This window comes from Lepisma saccharinum, chromosome 11, assembly GCF_977018435.1.
Source record: "Lepisma saccharinum chromosome 11, izLepSacc3.1, whole genome shotgun sequence".
Classification (NCBI taxonomy): Eukaryota; Metazoa; Arthropoda; class Insecta; order Zygentoma; family Lepismatidae; genus Lepisma; species Lepisma saccharinum.
In genome coordinates this window covers 50472692-50489540 of record NC_139239.1, presented here as the reverse complement: position 1 = coordinate 50489540, position 16849 = coordinate 50472692, and the positions used below count along the sequence as shown (strand labels likewise).

Genomic DNA, 16849 nt, shown 5'->3' with positions numbered 1-16849 from the left:
GTTATTTTTTAAACTAAATAGTTACGTATCATGAAGTTCATTGCCAGCATTATCTGAAATCCTTGTTTGTCTGAATAATTCTTCACGTGTGTATATGAAAACACTCTGTCTAGACGTTATGCTAACTATACAAAGCAGGTGTGTGCGGGACAAGATTTTTTTGTCGGGACGGGAAATTATTTAAATCCCGACATTCAGGACGGGAAAAATTCGCAATTTCCCGACTAGGTCGGAAAATTTTCGGGACGGGAAATGTTCGAAATTTCTCGAAGCTCTGGAAATCTCGAATTCTACACGTCATTTTCACCATAAGTGATTGTTTTTGCATTTCTGGAATAAAAACTAACAATTTACGATAAGTTCCAGACACTTGCAATGCAGAAAACGCCAAGAATTAACGACTTGTTAAAATGATCATTCGGTATTTTCCGACAGTCGGGACCGGGATCGGGGGGAAAAAAATCAGGTCCCGATGCCGGCTTCGGGAAATGACTTCCCGACTTTTCGAGATCCCGCACACCCCTAATACAAAGAAATGACAACAAACTCAAAACGTTTTCCTCGTAGACTAGATACGACTTGTGGCATGTGTCGCACATACCTGTATCAGCATGAAACCTTGCAACGAACGAACCAAAGACTCCAAGTTTCATCTTCCTGTCCCCCAGCATTCGTTCCCGTTGCCATTAAGACCCAGGAAGCGATAGAAATGGCACCCTGTTCCATGAAAGAAATGGCTTATATTTTGCGACCTGTTTTCAGTCATCCCGTCAAGGAGACGAAGTTGAATGTGGCGTGCTCTCAACTTCAAAAGACAAATCTTTTTCTTGTTGTATCACTGTGACACGTGCAAGGGATCAAACTAAAAACAACTGTGTTCTCTTCTTGACTGAAGTGAGATATGTCTATGAATTATCACAAAATAGGAATGTTTTAAGAGAAGCAGAGATGGGGGAGGGAGAGAGAGAGAGAGAGAGAGAGAGAAAGAAAGGACAAGAAAGTGAGTGAGAAAGAGAAGAGAGGAAGGAACGAAAATGGGGGGGGGGGGAAATAATAGATCAAATTCGAGAGATGGAAGGGAAATTAAAGGAAGGATATAAATATAATGAAGGAGAAAACTAGAGAGGAAACAGAATGGAAAAATAAAATAATTTCTGACACACAAACCTTGGAGTGTGGGCACTGAGCATAGACAACAGAGCATCAGACTGTTTACACTACCAGACTTCTAACTTGGCTGCCAGTAAGCACAAACATTTGCTATTTTCATTCGTTGCACAACTCAAACAATGGAAGGCTTTATCATTTGAACTGTGGCATTATTGACGTTGCGAGCAACTGCTATTTTGCCAGAATGAGTATTTTTCGCCCGATTGTACACTTTCATAATTTCTCGCTCTTTGTCAACTTTTCAGATTCGTGAAGCACCCCACCCAGTGGCGGCGATTGGCACAAAACTGGGGGGAGAGGCAAGGACATAGTGCGGGGCAAAAGTGGGGCGGATGGGTAACTGTCTCCACTGACCCCACCCCTCCCACCATTCAGTATTGATGAGGTCGCTCCCGTGCCACTTATTCCCATTTCATGGACAAGTCCTGTGTTTACCCTAAAACAGGAAAAAAGGATGGCAGTTCTATGCAAATTAACATTCAAAACCAACAAAGGTTCAAGTTTCAGTAGAACGAATATCTTAAAATTTTGATGTAATAATTATGATGAAATTAAGTTTTCCTATGTTAATTCCATTGGCCACAAAAACATTTGCTCTGGGTGATATATGTTAATTATAGTAGTGGGTTAAGAAAATTATTTATTGTTTTTTTTATATTTTTATGGTTAATAAGTAGAATCTATTTTAGTGAAAATGTATCCCTAACTTTATGATTTTATGGTGCTCAAGAGACATAACTGAGAATAGTTCCAATTTTTAAAATTAATATTAGATATTACAATATTATATTAATTACATTGCATTTTAGAAGATCTTCAACAAAAGCCAAGCCTAATTCACAGAAATTTTATTAATAAAAAGTAAATGTATTAAAAGTAAGTAACTTACAAACACGTTGAAGAAAACAAGTGTCATTCAGAGAAGAAAATATGAAACAGGTTCATATGAAAAAAATAAAAACAAAGAAAAATTTGTTTTAACGAAATACAAGTTGGTAATTTATAAGTGTACTTAGCCTAATTTTCAAGACAAAAGTCACAAGTATAAGCACTATCATCTTCCTCCACACCAGCACATTTTTCGTGTGTCCATTGTTTGCATCCATTGCACTTTATCCATCCTTTTCTTTTGAGGGATCGCTTTGCCCCACACCAGTGTTGAATATCAGTGGCCATTCTCACCGTCAAAGAACACTCCGAGAACAGAAGTATTCATATGTGTATAGCGTTCATATTTTACCCTCTCACAACAAGCTTCAACCAGCAGACTCAGTCAATAACGCAATTAACAATACACGATATTGTAAACTGCTTACCTTAGTTCAGACGTGCCCCCCCCCCAAAAAAAAAAATCGCCGCTTGTTGTTCACAGCCCACATTCGGCAACACTCATCAGCTACAACACACTCACGATTGCTGCTCTGCATTTGACATGTTTCCCCACTTAGAAGAAGCACCATAAATTGCATTTTCTTCGAGGGATTACTTTGCCCCCGGGCATCGCTATGCCCCGGTCTCCCCTACTCTGACATCATCTATTGCCAAGCCAAAGCGAAGCGAAGCGCCATAGAGAAAATGTTACCAAGAAAAGATTAAACCTGATGTTCTCTACCCTCTATGAATCTTTTTGAGAGAAATCTGAAACATAATTTTACAGCACAAACACACAGCCCTATATGTTGGTAGCATGTGCGCCATGAAAGCTGCATTTCGTGGATACCTGAGCTAATTGAGCCTTGTCATTATTACTATATTTGTAAGCATTAACCTCAAACCTATAAAGAGCAGTAGGTTTCATTTCTGTGTCAAAACTTTCATTGAAATCTGTTGTTATCGGTGTGGATATCAATTATTTTGGATCACACTTTAAACAGTAGGTTCAACCAGTCATAATTAAGCAAATTGCATAAAATTGGCTAAACGGTTAACGAGGTTTTTAAATAGCATTCTCTTTGACTCAAATATAAGCCCAAATATTGCAATGGTTATGTTTGATTTCCTTTAATAATCATAATTCGGTTTACATCACATTTCTGTCACTTTTGGCTAATGGTGATGAAATATGGTTTATTGAATGTTACAGTTCATATTTACAAGTTAACAAATGCAGTCAATAAACAGTTTTCATTAGATTTTTGTGATGTACACATTCCTCAAAGTGAACTATTTCTGTAGGTAGGCAACATAGTGGACTATGAACCTAAAATGAAAGTGGTATAAAACATTTTGTTGTAATGTCCTACTTAATTTGTTTCTTACTTGTTTCCATTGTTAAAGCAAAAAATGCTTACTGAGCCAATGGAAGGGTTTCTAGACCTATTAAATCCTTTCCTGAAATAGGACCAATGCAAGACTTTGCACCCCCTCCCACACAACAACACACACACATTGTGTGGTACATCTACCACAGTTCATAAGGAAAGTGGAGAAACTCGCTTTGACCTTGGATAAGTGAGCCACTTGATTAACTTAAGGAAACGGGAAGGTAAATATATTTAAAAGACCAGATATGGTTATCAAAACCTTGTACATGTAGTGCTTTAGAAAGCTGATTTGACATTGTCACTGTCACGGTACGACCACCTGTGCTTATTGTGTTGAAGGACTACACTTTGTTTTCACTTTTTTTCACCTGTACCTTTACTTGAGTAACATTTTGCATCGTGGTTTGCCAAATTGTGGTATGGTAAAGAGATCTGTGACAAAATAAATTAACACAATTGTACTTGAGGATGACTGTTGATCTTGAACCCTCCCTCAAAAATATGCACCCCCCCAAATTCTATTCTAAAGCATGCTGCTGAAATATGATTTCCACACTCATTCCCTTTCTCTCTCATTAGCAACCATTGGCGTCCGGAAGGGGGGGGGCAAGGGGGGCCGTGGCTCCCCCCCGGAAAATGAAAGTCAACCAAAAAATATGTATTTCACACATATAATTTCATTTTAGCCACAAAAATGTGTGTTAATTATTTCATGAACACCATAAATTCAAATTAAAGCAATGTTTTTTTTATGGAACAACACTATTTTTGGTGAAAATTTGCCTTCGTTTGACCCCCCTGGAAAAAATACCTTCCTTGCCCCTCCCTGGAAAAAATCCTGCGGATGTCCATGTTAGCAACCCTGGAATAAAATGTAAATACACAACTGCCCCTCCCGCTCCTCCTGGAGTATATTTTGTGTTCGCAATACAAATCACAGGTAGTAAGTATTTTACAGGTATTTTGGTTCAACAAATTGTTGTCTCACACATTGAAAAATATTGACTATTGGCTTCTTATTGTTTGATTTCATAATAGACAGATTCTCCAGAGTAATCGGTAGGTATTAGTGGTGCTGAATGGGTTCCAAAACAGGAGTGGGGCAAGGACAGTTTATTTGGTAGATAAGGTAGTGGGTGGGAAAAAGTGGCAAAAAGAGGGGGGGGGGAGTTACCACTGATAGGTATCAATCTGTCTATCATGATAATCTACGCCACTTCAAGTTAACATTGTTCTGAAGTTCTTATTATGTAACCAACCCCCCACCCCATTGCATATGAAAGTATTTCTTAACATACCTTCTCCAGTGAGTCTCCACACTGCTGACAAGTGCCTACCTCATGTCTTCAGTTCAGGGTTCCATGCTAGAATTTATAAAATATTATAGTCACACAAACGCATGTGCATACATTAAACAATTCATCACTGCCATATGGGTGACCACTGCATGGGTGTCCTTAAAAGAACTAACTATATGGAAGGGACATGTGGTAGCCACACAGTGGCGGATCCAGAAGTTACAGTTGGGAGGTGCGAATTTCAGTCCAGTACCTGACTTCATCTAGAATTAATTCTAACATACACATTGTTTTACATAAACAATATGTAGTACTGTAAACAGGAACAACACTGACTTCCACGTGCCACAGTTTAGGGTATTACTTTGCGAAAATAGGGTCAAGAGCTGGAATAGATGGTTATTATTGTACGAGTATGTCGTTCCCTCCCCTTGCTATGGTAAACTGAACGATCAGATATGAGTAAAATAACTAAAACAATCAATCAAGGGGGTCTCAGGTTCAATCTTCTTTTGAGGCACATTGCACAGTGGTTCCGATCCAAATTTAAACTGTATGTACAGTTCCCAGTAGCTTATCTCGAGCATAAAGAGGTATTAAATCAAACTTTAACATATATTCCAGAGCTGAGCCGATACTGATACCAATGTATCGGAAAGTATCGGTTGATATTTTTGCACCGATACTAGCCGATACCACTGTCTTTGAGTCGCTACATGCGTGGCCAAAACCAAAATGTGTTCCTTTTCAAAGGTTCATTCACCTTTTCCAACTTACCTATGGCTTTGAAAAAAATTGAAAAATGCGAATTTGTGTTGAACGTGGACTCAAGTTCCGTGAACGGCAAGTACATGACAAAGAATCCATATGCAGAAAAGACTCGCAGTCAGTGGCGTGGCGTGACTTTTTCAAAAGTGTTACCGGTCGCGGTCATCACACGTTATAATCTCCACCCCCCCTCCCCCCCAAATAAACATGCCTTTGATCTGGATTTTTTTCTTTCCAACCCGCTCAATGATTTATTTAGCCACAATCACTCCTAGAAAGACCACTCATGAGAGAGTTACCTCGAAAATCCAGTGAATAGTAGTCAGGCCTTGTCAACCATCTCTGTTTCTTTGCAAAGAGGTGGAAAGGGAAGAAGAACCACACATTCGGGTCAGTTTGACATTTCTGCGGTAAGAAGACAGAATTTCCCTCCTCCAGGGGGTGAAGGGAAGTCCAAATGTACGTTCTACTGTTGTCAACTTAGTTTTTTGGAGCAAGGTTTGTCCAAATCACGAATCGCATCAAGTACTTATCTTTTCGTCTATTACGTAAATGGTTTTTCAGTTGTAGTTAAATCCAGCTTTGGCTTTGCAGTCTAGCTCTTGTTGCTTAAGAAGAGAAATAGTATCCCCGTTTTAGGCGGGATTTAGCTCTTTTCTGGAAATCCAGTGTGACAACACTTGCTGATCCGGTAGGCCGCAGTGGCAACAGGTCCCCTAAAGAGGCATATGAATAACCCCCTAGCACACTTGCCTCCTCAAGTCTTTCCCCTCTGTTCCCTTGCATTGGCGCCCTTTCCTCCTGTTGCCTCTTGAGGGTAGCAGAATGGCCTGTCTCTTCACTTTTGTCGGCCGCAGAAAAAATGTCCTCTGCAATATACACTCAACTCGGTTAACTTATTTAACAATGTTGTTATTTCATTAAGAAAAAAACTTTTCAATTTCTTTACATTTTTCTGTTACCTGCGGTAACACCGGTTACATGCACGCCATGCCATGCCTCTGCTCGCAGTCAAGTATCATGCAAATCAAGGGTAACGTGAAATTATCCCCATAGGAGTTCCTTCGAAGTCTACCAGGCTTTGTTCCCACAGATGCAGTCTCGTGTAACAATAATCCCAATAAGGTCCCGGTACCAACAAGGCACCTGGTGTATTGTGGACATCTCTCTCTCCTTAGAGACCTCCCGCAGTCAAAACAGTCATCGCCCACATGGTGGACGTATCTCCGACATAGTACGTAGCATTTTCCTGGAAATTCAAATACCTGGGCTAATCAGCTTTTCCTTTCCAATTTTAGACTTTTGTTTGTCCCGACCTGGATAAATTAGTTTCAGCAGGCGTGTTTCGAGTTTTCGACACAAGGACGTGGCAGGGAAATAACGTTCATTGAACGACAGATGATCGCAGGTACTTTCTGGAAAGTGTATTGATGGGTTTGGAATTTCCTCCATGCTGAACAATGGATAGAACTATGCAATTACTTTTTCTTTAGAAATCATTTGCTGAAAGTATATATGTTGAAAGCAAAGTCACGTCGGAATATCACTGTACTGAAGTCAATTGCCTGATATAGAAGCAAGAGACTGGTTAGTTATCATTCTCTCCTTACATTTCATTTACAAATTTTTATTCTCAACAACAGGAAACCACAGAAAATATATAAGCATTCCTTTCATGTAACATTGTTGAAGTCTTTCAGATAGTCAAAACAAATATCCCATTTGTACATAGTTTCCAAGATATTGATAGATTAAATATACAGGGTGTTTCACTTGCTCTCGGCCCCCGATTTTCGCTTATAATAATCAAACTATTGGTCATAATGTAATGAAATTTGCTATGACATACCTTGGTATATGAGAAGCATGGTGACGTCACAGTGAGTGTTGGAAGTGGTCTCTTAATTGACTCTTCACTTTGTCGGGAGGTTGCAATTGCTGCACAGCAGTAACACGATATACATACAGCTTTGCTTTTTTGGAAGCTCTTTGACATGTGCTTGTGGAAACTCCCATTTCCTGCAACATTCTACGCAAAGACTTCTTTGGTGAGGCCATCAATCTGTTTTTCACTTCCTTCACCATTGTTTGTGGCAGTTTTGTATGTGCTCCGTCATGCACATCCTACAATGGCCCCATTGTTCCCAGTTTCTTCACCAAATATTGAATGAAATACTTTGCAGGCAGGTTCTGGACCCCAAACTGTGCAATAAATTGTCCCTGCCAAGCCTTTATGGACTCCATTTTGGCATTTAAAGGCAGAATCGCCTAGAGGGATGCGCATCCTCATGCAAGAACTAGAGACACTGTGGCACCATCTCCAATGACGTCACCATGCTTCTCATACACCAAAGTATGTCCATAGCAAATTTCATTACATTATGAACAATAGTTTAATTTTTATAAGCAAAAATCAGGGGCCCAAGAGCGAGTGAAACATCCTGTTCATGGCATATCGATTGTGCTGAGAATTGATGGAAACCTGTCGATTGTCTTCATTGAGCAGATGGAGGGAGTCTATCGATAATATTTGTGTTGTATTTTCAATGTATAAAATTCCAGAAAATTATACATCTTCAACTTTACACATTTTTGGCAGATTGAGAGGTTACATGATGTTAATTGTTGCTTCACACTTACCTATACTTTTTATATGCATTTCTGGCATTATACCTGTCTCCGCCATCCCAATATATGGACCGACCATATATTGCTGGCCTGTTGATAACACCTCATGTTGGTAGATGCACAAGGGATGCATCATTGTAGTCAAATATGTGCATAAAAGCCATGTTAGGATCTCTTTCCAACCATTTTCAAAGCAAAAGAATTTCGTTAAAAAGTATGTGATGTACAGTCATGCACACTTCTGGGTTGTAACGATCTCATTGAAATTTAATGGGATTGTTACAATCCAGAAGTATCCGTGACTGTACACTACAAAAAAAAAAACCAAACAAGCTTTGAAGGAAAGAAGGAGTTTACACCACATAGCTGAACCATGATGAAGAGGACAAAAAGGTAAGCAAAATAAATATGTATATCTAAGCTTCCCACTGAAGCTGAATCTAATAAGTCCTTCAGTCAAAGATCACACCAAGCATGCTTATTTGCACACATGATATTCAAATTTGATTTATATGAATCACATTGAATTTTCTTTTTGCTGCAACTACCAATCTTCTGAATAATGAGCTATCACTTGTCCATATGCAATTCATATTGGCTACAGTAATTAAGTTATTCCTATCGAAAAATATTAACCCTCAAGATCACACACTATTTATTCCTTTCAGAGGCCCACCCAAATATCAGCTCATTACGATTGTAATGTATGATCAAAAAGTAGAAATAAACAGCTTACTAATAATAAAAAAAATCAATCAAATACTGAAATAGGCCAGAAATATAGTATAATACAGACATGAAGGTAAATTTTTAAAATGTTACATTACCATTTCCCTCAGTATTTGCTCTTGTATTGCAGAGAGCAGCCAAGTTCTTCAAAATTTTGGAAGTTTATGTGTAAATTCTCCCTGGCCCATCTTATTGAAAATATTCTTATGAAGGCATCCTTAATCCATGCATTATTATTCTAAATAATTTGTTCAAATTTCACAATTACAAGAATTATTTTTTTATGGTGCCGGTTCACGGATCTGAAGTACTTGCACAGAAATTATCCCTTCCAAATAATAAAACTGATTTCAATGTAACACTCATGCATGTGTGTGTGAATATTTTGCTACCACATTGGATCCCACAGAATTTCCCTCATGGGTAATTTTGCAGGTACAGCTCTGTGTAGAGAGCAAGTAAGAAATCTACATTGAAAATCATTCACAGTTTCCCTTTCCACTCACTCTCTCTCTCTCTCACACACACACACACACTCACTCACTCTACTGTGTTCGAGTACTTCCCTTTAATTCTCACATTCTCAGCTTTCTGCTCTTTCCACCTACACTTTGGTCTTCCTTGCACACTCCATTTACCACTCCTTGCACACTGTAGAACTTCGCTGAAGTGTTTCTTGATGCATATGCCTTCTTATATTTCATCTTTTAGCAATTCGTACATTTCTTCTCTTGATATATTCTTCCAAATGCTTTAAATATGTACCCACACATGAACATTCGCCGACTTTTTCAGATTTTTTCCTAAAAGGGGGGGGGGGGGCTCAAACAAGACATATTTTTTTCCCATATTTGTGTTAGACCCTCAAAAATACTCATTCAGTATGAATTTATACTGTTCCTTCAATGTCCTTATAATAATTAACAAATTATGTGTTTAAAATATATTATTTTTAGGTTAATTTTCATTTCCAGGGTCCTTGTCTCCCTTCCCTTTGGTACAAGCACACTTTCCTTGATGTTTACTCTCACTAATGATGTCATCACTCATTGAATGGCAAGCACTAGATTATCATAATTTCCAATTAAAAGATCTCATTGTAATACACTATATAACTAGAACCAAATCACTCAGGAGTCTCCTAAAGAAAGATGATGCAATTCTCTGCATGTGGAACAGGGACCTTCTCCATCCCATGGGGAGTTTCACAAAACTCCATCGATATCTGGACATATGTCCGGAGCTATGTCCACTATAGACACCATCCCTGAGATCACTTTGCCATGGATTAGTTGAGTATTCACTTTGCACTTGAGCACATCCACTGTGGGTAAGTGTAAAGGTAAAATATTGTAGCACGAAGTTCACTCAGAACAATTGCACACCGATCTTACCTTATTTGTTCGTGGTTCAGGAACTGCAAACAAAGGAAAGGAAATCGCAAGTGTTCCAGCCACTTCAATGTTCAGGTGAGTCGAAAAGGGTGCTGCATCCATCATGTGCAGGTGTCATTCTGGTGAGTTCCTGGTGCGATCACCTCCCCCTTCAGAATCTAAAGCTTGACTGACTGGACCCTCCACCAGTGGAAGCAGCTGGACACTTCCAAGCAGAGGGTAGTCATTGGCTACAGCTCCGAAGGGATCAAAAAGCCACAAAGGGCTGTCTGCTTTATTATTTTATGAGAATACAAAACACACGTCTACATTACAAAGTTTATGTACGAACTAAAGGCAGTAACTTAACACAATGACATACCCTTCCTTTCATGTTGTAAATAGCTGTAGTATTGTATTATCTATCCATAATTGCACCGTAATGGGAAGAACTGCTCCTAAGGTAGTTAAAAATTCATAAAATTCCAAACCCTATCTTGGCAAATCCAAAAACTGAATACTAAAGTAATGTCATCGGTAACAGCAGAAATGGAGGTTTTCATTGCATCAGAGTATACACTACTTGAGGTTGTGTGCATGGTGTAAGTAGGAAATACGGAACACTGAGAGTATGTAATAATCTTTACCATGCCAATTGGCGCCAACATGGAATATCAGATGCCAGAGATTCAGACATAAGTAGGTAAAGGCTGTAGTTGGTACAAGCATACAGATATGACTACATGAAAGATTGGTTTGGTTTGATTTGGTGTTTTAAGTCCACTTTGTGCACAGCAGGGCTAATTGGGACTGGACCTACAGTTTATAGTGAAATCCAAACCACTATGTGCTTCCACTGGTTATCGAACCCGGGACTCTTTGACAAAGCAACGATGCTACCACTGCACCATCGGGGAGGCCCTACTATATGAAAGAATTTATTAAAATTTAATCTAATTATGCACACAGTTTTTAATTAAGAAGCTAATTCACTACAGAAAACTTGAAGTATTCAAACAGCAGCAGATCCTACTTAACACCTCCATTTCCAGCTTTATGTCACACTTACATCTAACAAACATAAAAGCAGTTTTAAATTCTGTACATTTCTTTATTGTTTAAAAATTGACAAAAGGAAACAATATATACATAAAGAAATAAATAGAATGGTTTGTACTGATACAAAAAGAATGTACATGCTTACATTTATTCGCACACATGTATTCACTCAGATACTCACAACTTGAATAAATTCATATGCTTTCTTTTTTTTTTACTGTGAATCACTGTACTTATATAGATAATTCTTCTACATACCTGTAAATCTTTTGAAGACTATAGTACAAATCAACTGATAATATTTTCCAAAAACATTCAAAATTCACCAATAATTTTTCTAAACGATTAGAAGGGATCTGAATTTCTTTCATGCATATTTCAAACACCATGTGAAAGCACTTCATTCAATCTGTTTTCTAAAGTCAATATATATTTTGAACATGAGGAACACAACCACTATGCCACTATACTTACTTAGAAAAGCATATTTGAAAAATTTCAAAGAAACTAATATACAAACATAAGCAGAGCATTATTTAACAAACAGCACACACTGCAGATAAACAACAAATTCTAAAAAGACACTGGTACAATTCCTTCATGGTGCTTTAGAATCGGCATCTTATAATTATCAGTCAATTAGAAATAAACACAAAATGTGAAACAAACCCATCGTGGGTCATTACACAACCAATTTCTGAACTTAGATTTTAAAATAAATTACAATCAGATAGATAATTCTTCACCATAAATTCAATACTTTATTTTATGTCTACATATGGAATGATACGAAAGACAAAAGTAATATTACAATTTTATATGCTCTTGCTCAGTACTTGTGATATGAAAGATGCCATACGCCAGAGACAACGGAAAATTCTGACTGAAAACTGCTGTAGTTGTGCCACTTAACAAATATATAGGGTTATTCATAAGTCCGTGAAACAAAACAATTATAACAATTAAACTGCACAACAGATTGTTATAACTGTAACTTCAATAGAGAGAGAAACAATGTAAGTTTCTTATGCAAGCAATGCATGGTGCAGTGTTGCTGTGTTTTGCTGCTAGGAGGTCATAGTAGCAATATGTCGTTCAGTAAATTTGCCATCCCCACGGCCCAGTAATATCCAGTATCTCAGGGACCAAATGACCGATGCCGTGGCTCTTATCAACAGTGATATGCTAACTCGTGTCTGTAATGAGATGACTTAGGTAGACATTTTCTGCACCACTAAAGGTCGACACACACAGCATATGTGACTTCTGTGATATTGGAAACAAAACTTGGAGAGTGTATTTTTATTATGAATACAAAATGTTTGTTTTTTGTTTAGTAGTTCATGTCTTATGAATTTTTCAAATGTTTCACCGACTTATGAATAACCTTGTATATGCACATTACTCCAGAATGAAAAGGCTTTGTAGTCACGTATTAAAAGTTTGCTTTCACTGGATAACATATGATATCTAAAAACAACAGAAATGATGTATGTTTTTTGTACTTCATCAATCAAATTAAAACATTTAGACAACTTATCAAATGCAAACAAATTGGCACAAACAATTAATAATGTACGTGAAAATTAAGTACAGTGATAAACTAAAAAGAACAAAGATCTCAAGAAGGAAATTCAATATTTCCAAACACCACAGTATATATTTACAAAAATAAGAATAACAGATGCACTGCTAAAGAAATGTTGCATCTTAATGCTGTTAAATGTGTAAGGTATTATTAAAATGTTTTCCTACAAATTCTAATAGCAATATTAATTCATTTTACCGCTTTAATGACTAGATTTCTTACTAGGTATGTTCACTATAAACAGTAGCATGTAAAACATTTAAGTACTAGCAGCAACTATGACCAGGTAGTAGTGTTTACAGGTATAATGCTTCTGTTAGGAATTTATACTCAAACTGCCACATAAAACATACATGCACACACATACACGCAAACACACACATACATACGTGCGTATGTACGTACACATATTCATCTGCCCAAAAAAAAATAAAGGTATTATAAAATTATAAGTGTATCTTCCATACAGTCTTTTTTTCAATTGAAAATAAAACGCCAACTATTTTGGTCTCAGCATACTATCACACTACATACATTAATCAAGATATATATTTTATACACACTGTATTCATCTCATTTATATTTTCTCTCTTTCCAATATACGTGAATAAAGACACATTACAGCAGTGGACTGTAACCGGATATACACAAGATGGTGTATCCATCTATTTAGAATGAAACAGCACTGGAATTGCCCAGTGTAACATTTAAGTACAGTACACAGAATTATAGTAAAAAATATTACGCACACTTTGTAATGCACAAATTCCCGATAATTATACTTTTCTAGATTATTTGATGCACTAAAACATTTAGTTACTATAATGTAGTAGCAACATTCATACACAATTAAACTTGTTCTGTTTGACAAAACAATAAAGCAGAAATAATACACCACACTAGTAACATAAGATCTTCGCAGAGACGTATGGATAAATAATGTGTATGATAATGCTTGAAATATGTTTTAGGCACGTATCTAATAGCTATGGAGAAACAAAATGAACATGTCACAATTTAGATTGTGTAACTAGACTCGATGTTATAAATATTATATTTCAACCTTTTAGCTGCAATCCATAATAGAAGATAGCTTCTGAATCTGTACTTCGCAATACCAATTACTGAAGTGGAATATTCAAAGAATGTATAAAACTTCATTCTAAGCATACTAATCAGGCCAGACATGTCTACTACAACAAGGTAGATTCTTAATTTTGTGCACACTGAAATAATATACTATACAAGCACAAAAATATATTTGCAACTTTGCAAGGTGTGATGCTGGTCTGATAACAAAATGAAATATTTTTATTTAAAGCTTGGCTCATGCAAAATTCCATTATCGTAATACATATAATAGAAGGTACTCACCATGGCTGATTGTAAGATTGTTGTTACCCTATCTTTCACACAAGTTCACTTGGTCTCTTCAGGGACAAATTTCGAAACGGAACCACTTATATGTTGGAGGCAGCAGTGGTATTTAAAAAAAACATACTTTTTAACGCTGTTGTCTCCAACATGTAAGTGCTTCTGTTTCAAAACCAACCCCTGAAGAGAGGTAAAGATGAAGTTCCCTCTGCATATAGCACCCTGCCAATAAGACATATTTAGAGGGTGTGGGTGTAGGGCCCCATACATTCTCGACCTCAGCCATTTTTGGATGTGATGTAATCAACACCACATTCTGACCACCTTTACCTCCAGGGTTGTCCCCAGGTAGCCATTAATGTGAGACTGGGTAAGGCCCAGAACCACTTAGTGCAGAGACAAGGCTGGAAAAATTCCGACCTGGGAACACTCACCCTGGGAATTGAACCCAGGTCTCCTGCATGGCAGTCAGATCCCCTACTGACTAGATCACTGTGGCTCACACCTGAAGAAGCCAAGTAAACTTGGTGAAATGTAGTATTACAACCTTACGGCATGCCAAGGACCATTTATCATATTAAAATGAAAGATGAAAACTTGATACTAAATTATTTCTATAACTTTCTATAATTTGGTTATAATGTTGCTAATGATTAATCTTTCAAGAGTTAGAAAACTAATCTGAGAAAAAAAACTGTCAATTACTTCATTTTTTCTAAAAAAAAATTACGCAAGTAAGCTATTTGTTTCATTAAAATTTAGATTCTTTTATGCTACTACTATTACTTATTTTTTAATCCCTGTGCTTTGCATCATGCCATGAAGGCATATAGGGGGTGTGGAGTTAGGGCCCCACACTTTCTTGATCACACTTTTTTAATCCAATAAAATAAATTAAAGCAATCCCCAAAACTGACTTAGAATGTTTGGCACACTAGTTGACAGTTTTGCAAGGCAATATACTTTAATTAGAGCTATTTCATGTACAGTGAATATCTAAAAGGGTGTGAATTCAAAATCGATAACGCAACCAAGAAATGCATGATTCCTACATCATGCCATCAATTATATTTGCACAACACTGGCTACTGCATTTTATTTTTTCAGTGCATGATTTAATTTGGCATACTTCGCTTCACATAATATATACGATGTTTCTATTCAGCTCATAACACAATCTGTCCACTGCAAATTGATCAACATGAACATTTTGTTTTTTACTTCATTCCATTTTCAGTTGACATTATACTTTGATGCTTAACAACGAATAAGGTTGAAATATTCATTCATACAACCTTTGTTATGTTTGATCCATGACTTTTTGCAAACATCAACTGAAGTAAATGCAAATAATACTCATCTTGCCTAGAAGATCAAATTCGCCTATGGCCCCTATTGTAGATAACACACTCACAACTTATACCCACCAATAGAGTCAAAGACCAAGGCACAACAAGATACACAGAGATGACATTAGTACAAAAATCATTTCCTGTACTCAAACAGCACACTGGTTTCCTCTCATATGTCAAGATATACACACACATGTTATTGCAAAAGCTGCAAACTGGGACAACTAATTTAAAGAAAGACACATTTCTTACAGGTGAATTCAAAGCTCATGAAGCTATAACTGAACCTTAGTATACTCTGACACAAGGTACTAGATTATACCTTGTGCTGGAATTTACATTTTATTCAGTATGTGTATTTGTCCATAGATACACATAATCTTGCTGCTCTGCATGCTTTGAAGTGTTTGTGAATTTTGCTCCCATTCACCCACATTCATTCTTTCACTTCTTTCTTTAACGACTAGATGGATGAATCTAGTGCTGCTTTCCATTTAAAAAGTCAACAATCAAAAAGCGTTCATGAATTCAGTTCAGCCCTGTAAAAGAAAATATTCAATATAATCAATGTAACAAAAAATTTTTACAAATGCAATGATCTTAGCACATAAGTGTGTTTTAAAAGTCCTGTTGGATTCAAAAACCTGTAACTTTTAAAGTAAGTATTTAAACAAAGTATTGTTTTTACGCAGAGAAAACTTTAAAATTAATATTTGATGTAGTTTGGTTCATCACCAGATCTCCAGCTGGGCACCATTCACGTCCAAACACTCTTGCAATCTTTGTTTGAATCTGAAAATTTGTATCACGCCAAAGGTGCGATTCGAACCCGGGACCCTGGTGTTATGGCTTGATGGACTAATCACTTCACCAAGGGGTCTGACTGAAGAGCTGGAAGTAACTTGTTACAAGCATATTACACCGGTGACCTTCAGTGGATTCTTAAACTTGGCTGACATGGGAATCAACAGGAAATCATTTGAAATAAAGTAAAGCTAGCCTTATGCAAAAAGTACGGTTAATGACAAGATGGAACTGGCTCAACGGCTTTAACGATCGAAAATTTGAATCCTCTTTAAATAGATCACAATAACAGATCTCAGCCCCAGTTCTAATCTGAAAGTTATAGAGTAAACAGTGGTTGTCTTCAAGTTATAAATTGAATATCGGTGCTACGCTAGAGTTAAAAGCGGGGAGTTGCACTCCCTAAAGACGTCTCATTTCAGGACCATGCCTTATCTACCAA

General features: G+C 37.1%; 1 protein-coding gene across 4 annotated transcripts in view; it reads right to left on the bottom strand.

Annotated features, from left to right (window-relative positions):
- Positions 1-11330: 11330 nt before the first annotated feature.
- LOC145994793 (ras-GEF domain-containing family member 1B) overlaps positions 11331-16849 on the bottom strand; it is an 802930-nt gene continuing 797411 nt past the window's right edge. For all 4 annotated transcript variants that reach the window (XM_083131080.1, XM_083131079.1, XM_083131081.1 and 1 more), the window contains one exon: positions 11331-16142. In XM_083131080.1, the coding sequence (XP_082987206.1) occupies positions 16124-16142 (19 nt within the window). In that variant the 3' untranslated portion in view covers positions 11331-16123. The remainder of the gene's footprint in view (positions 16143-16849) is intronic.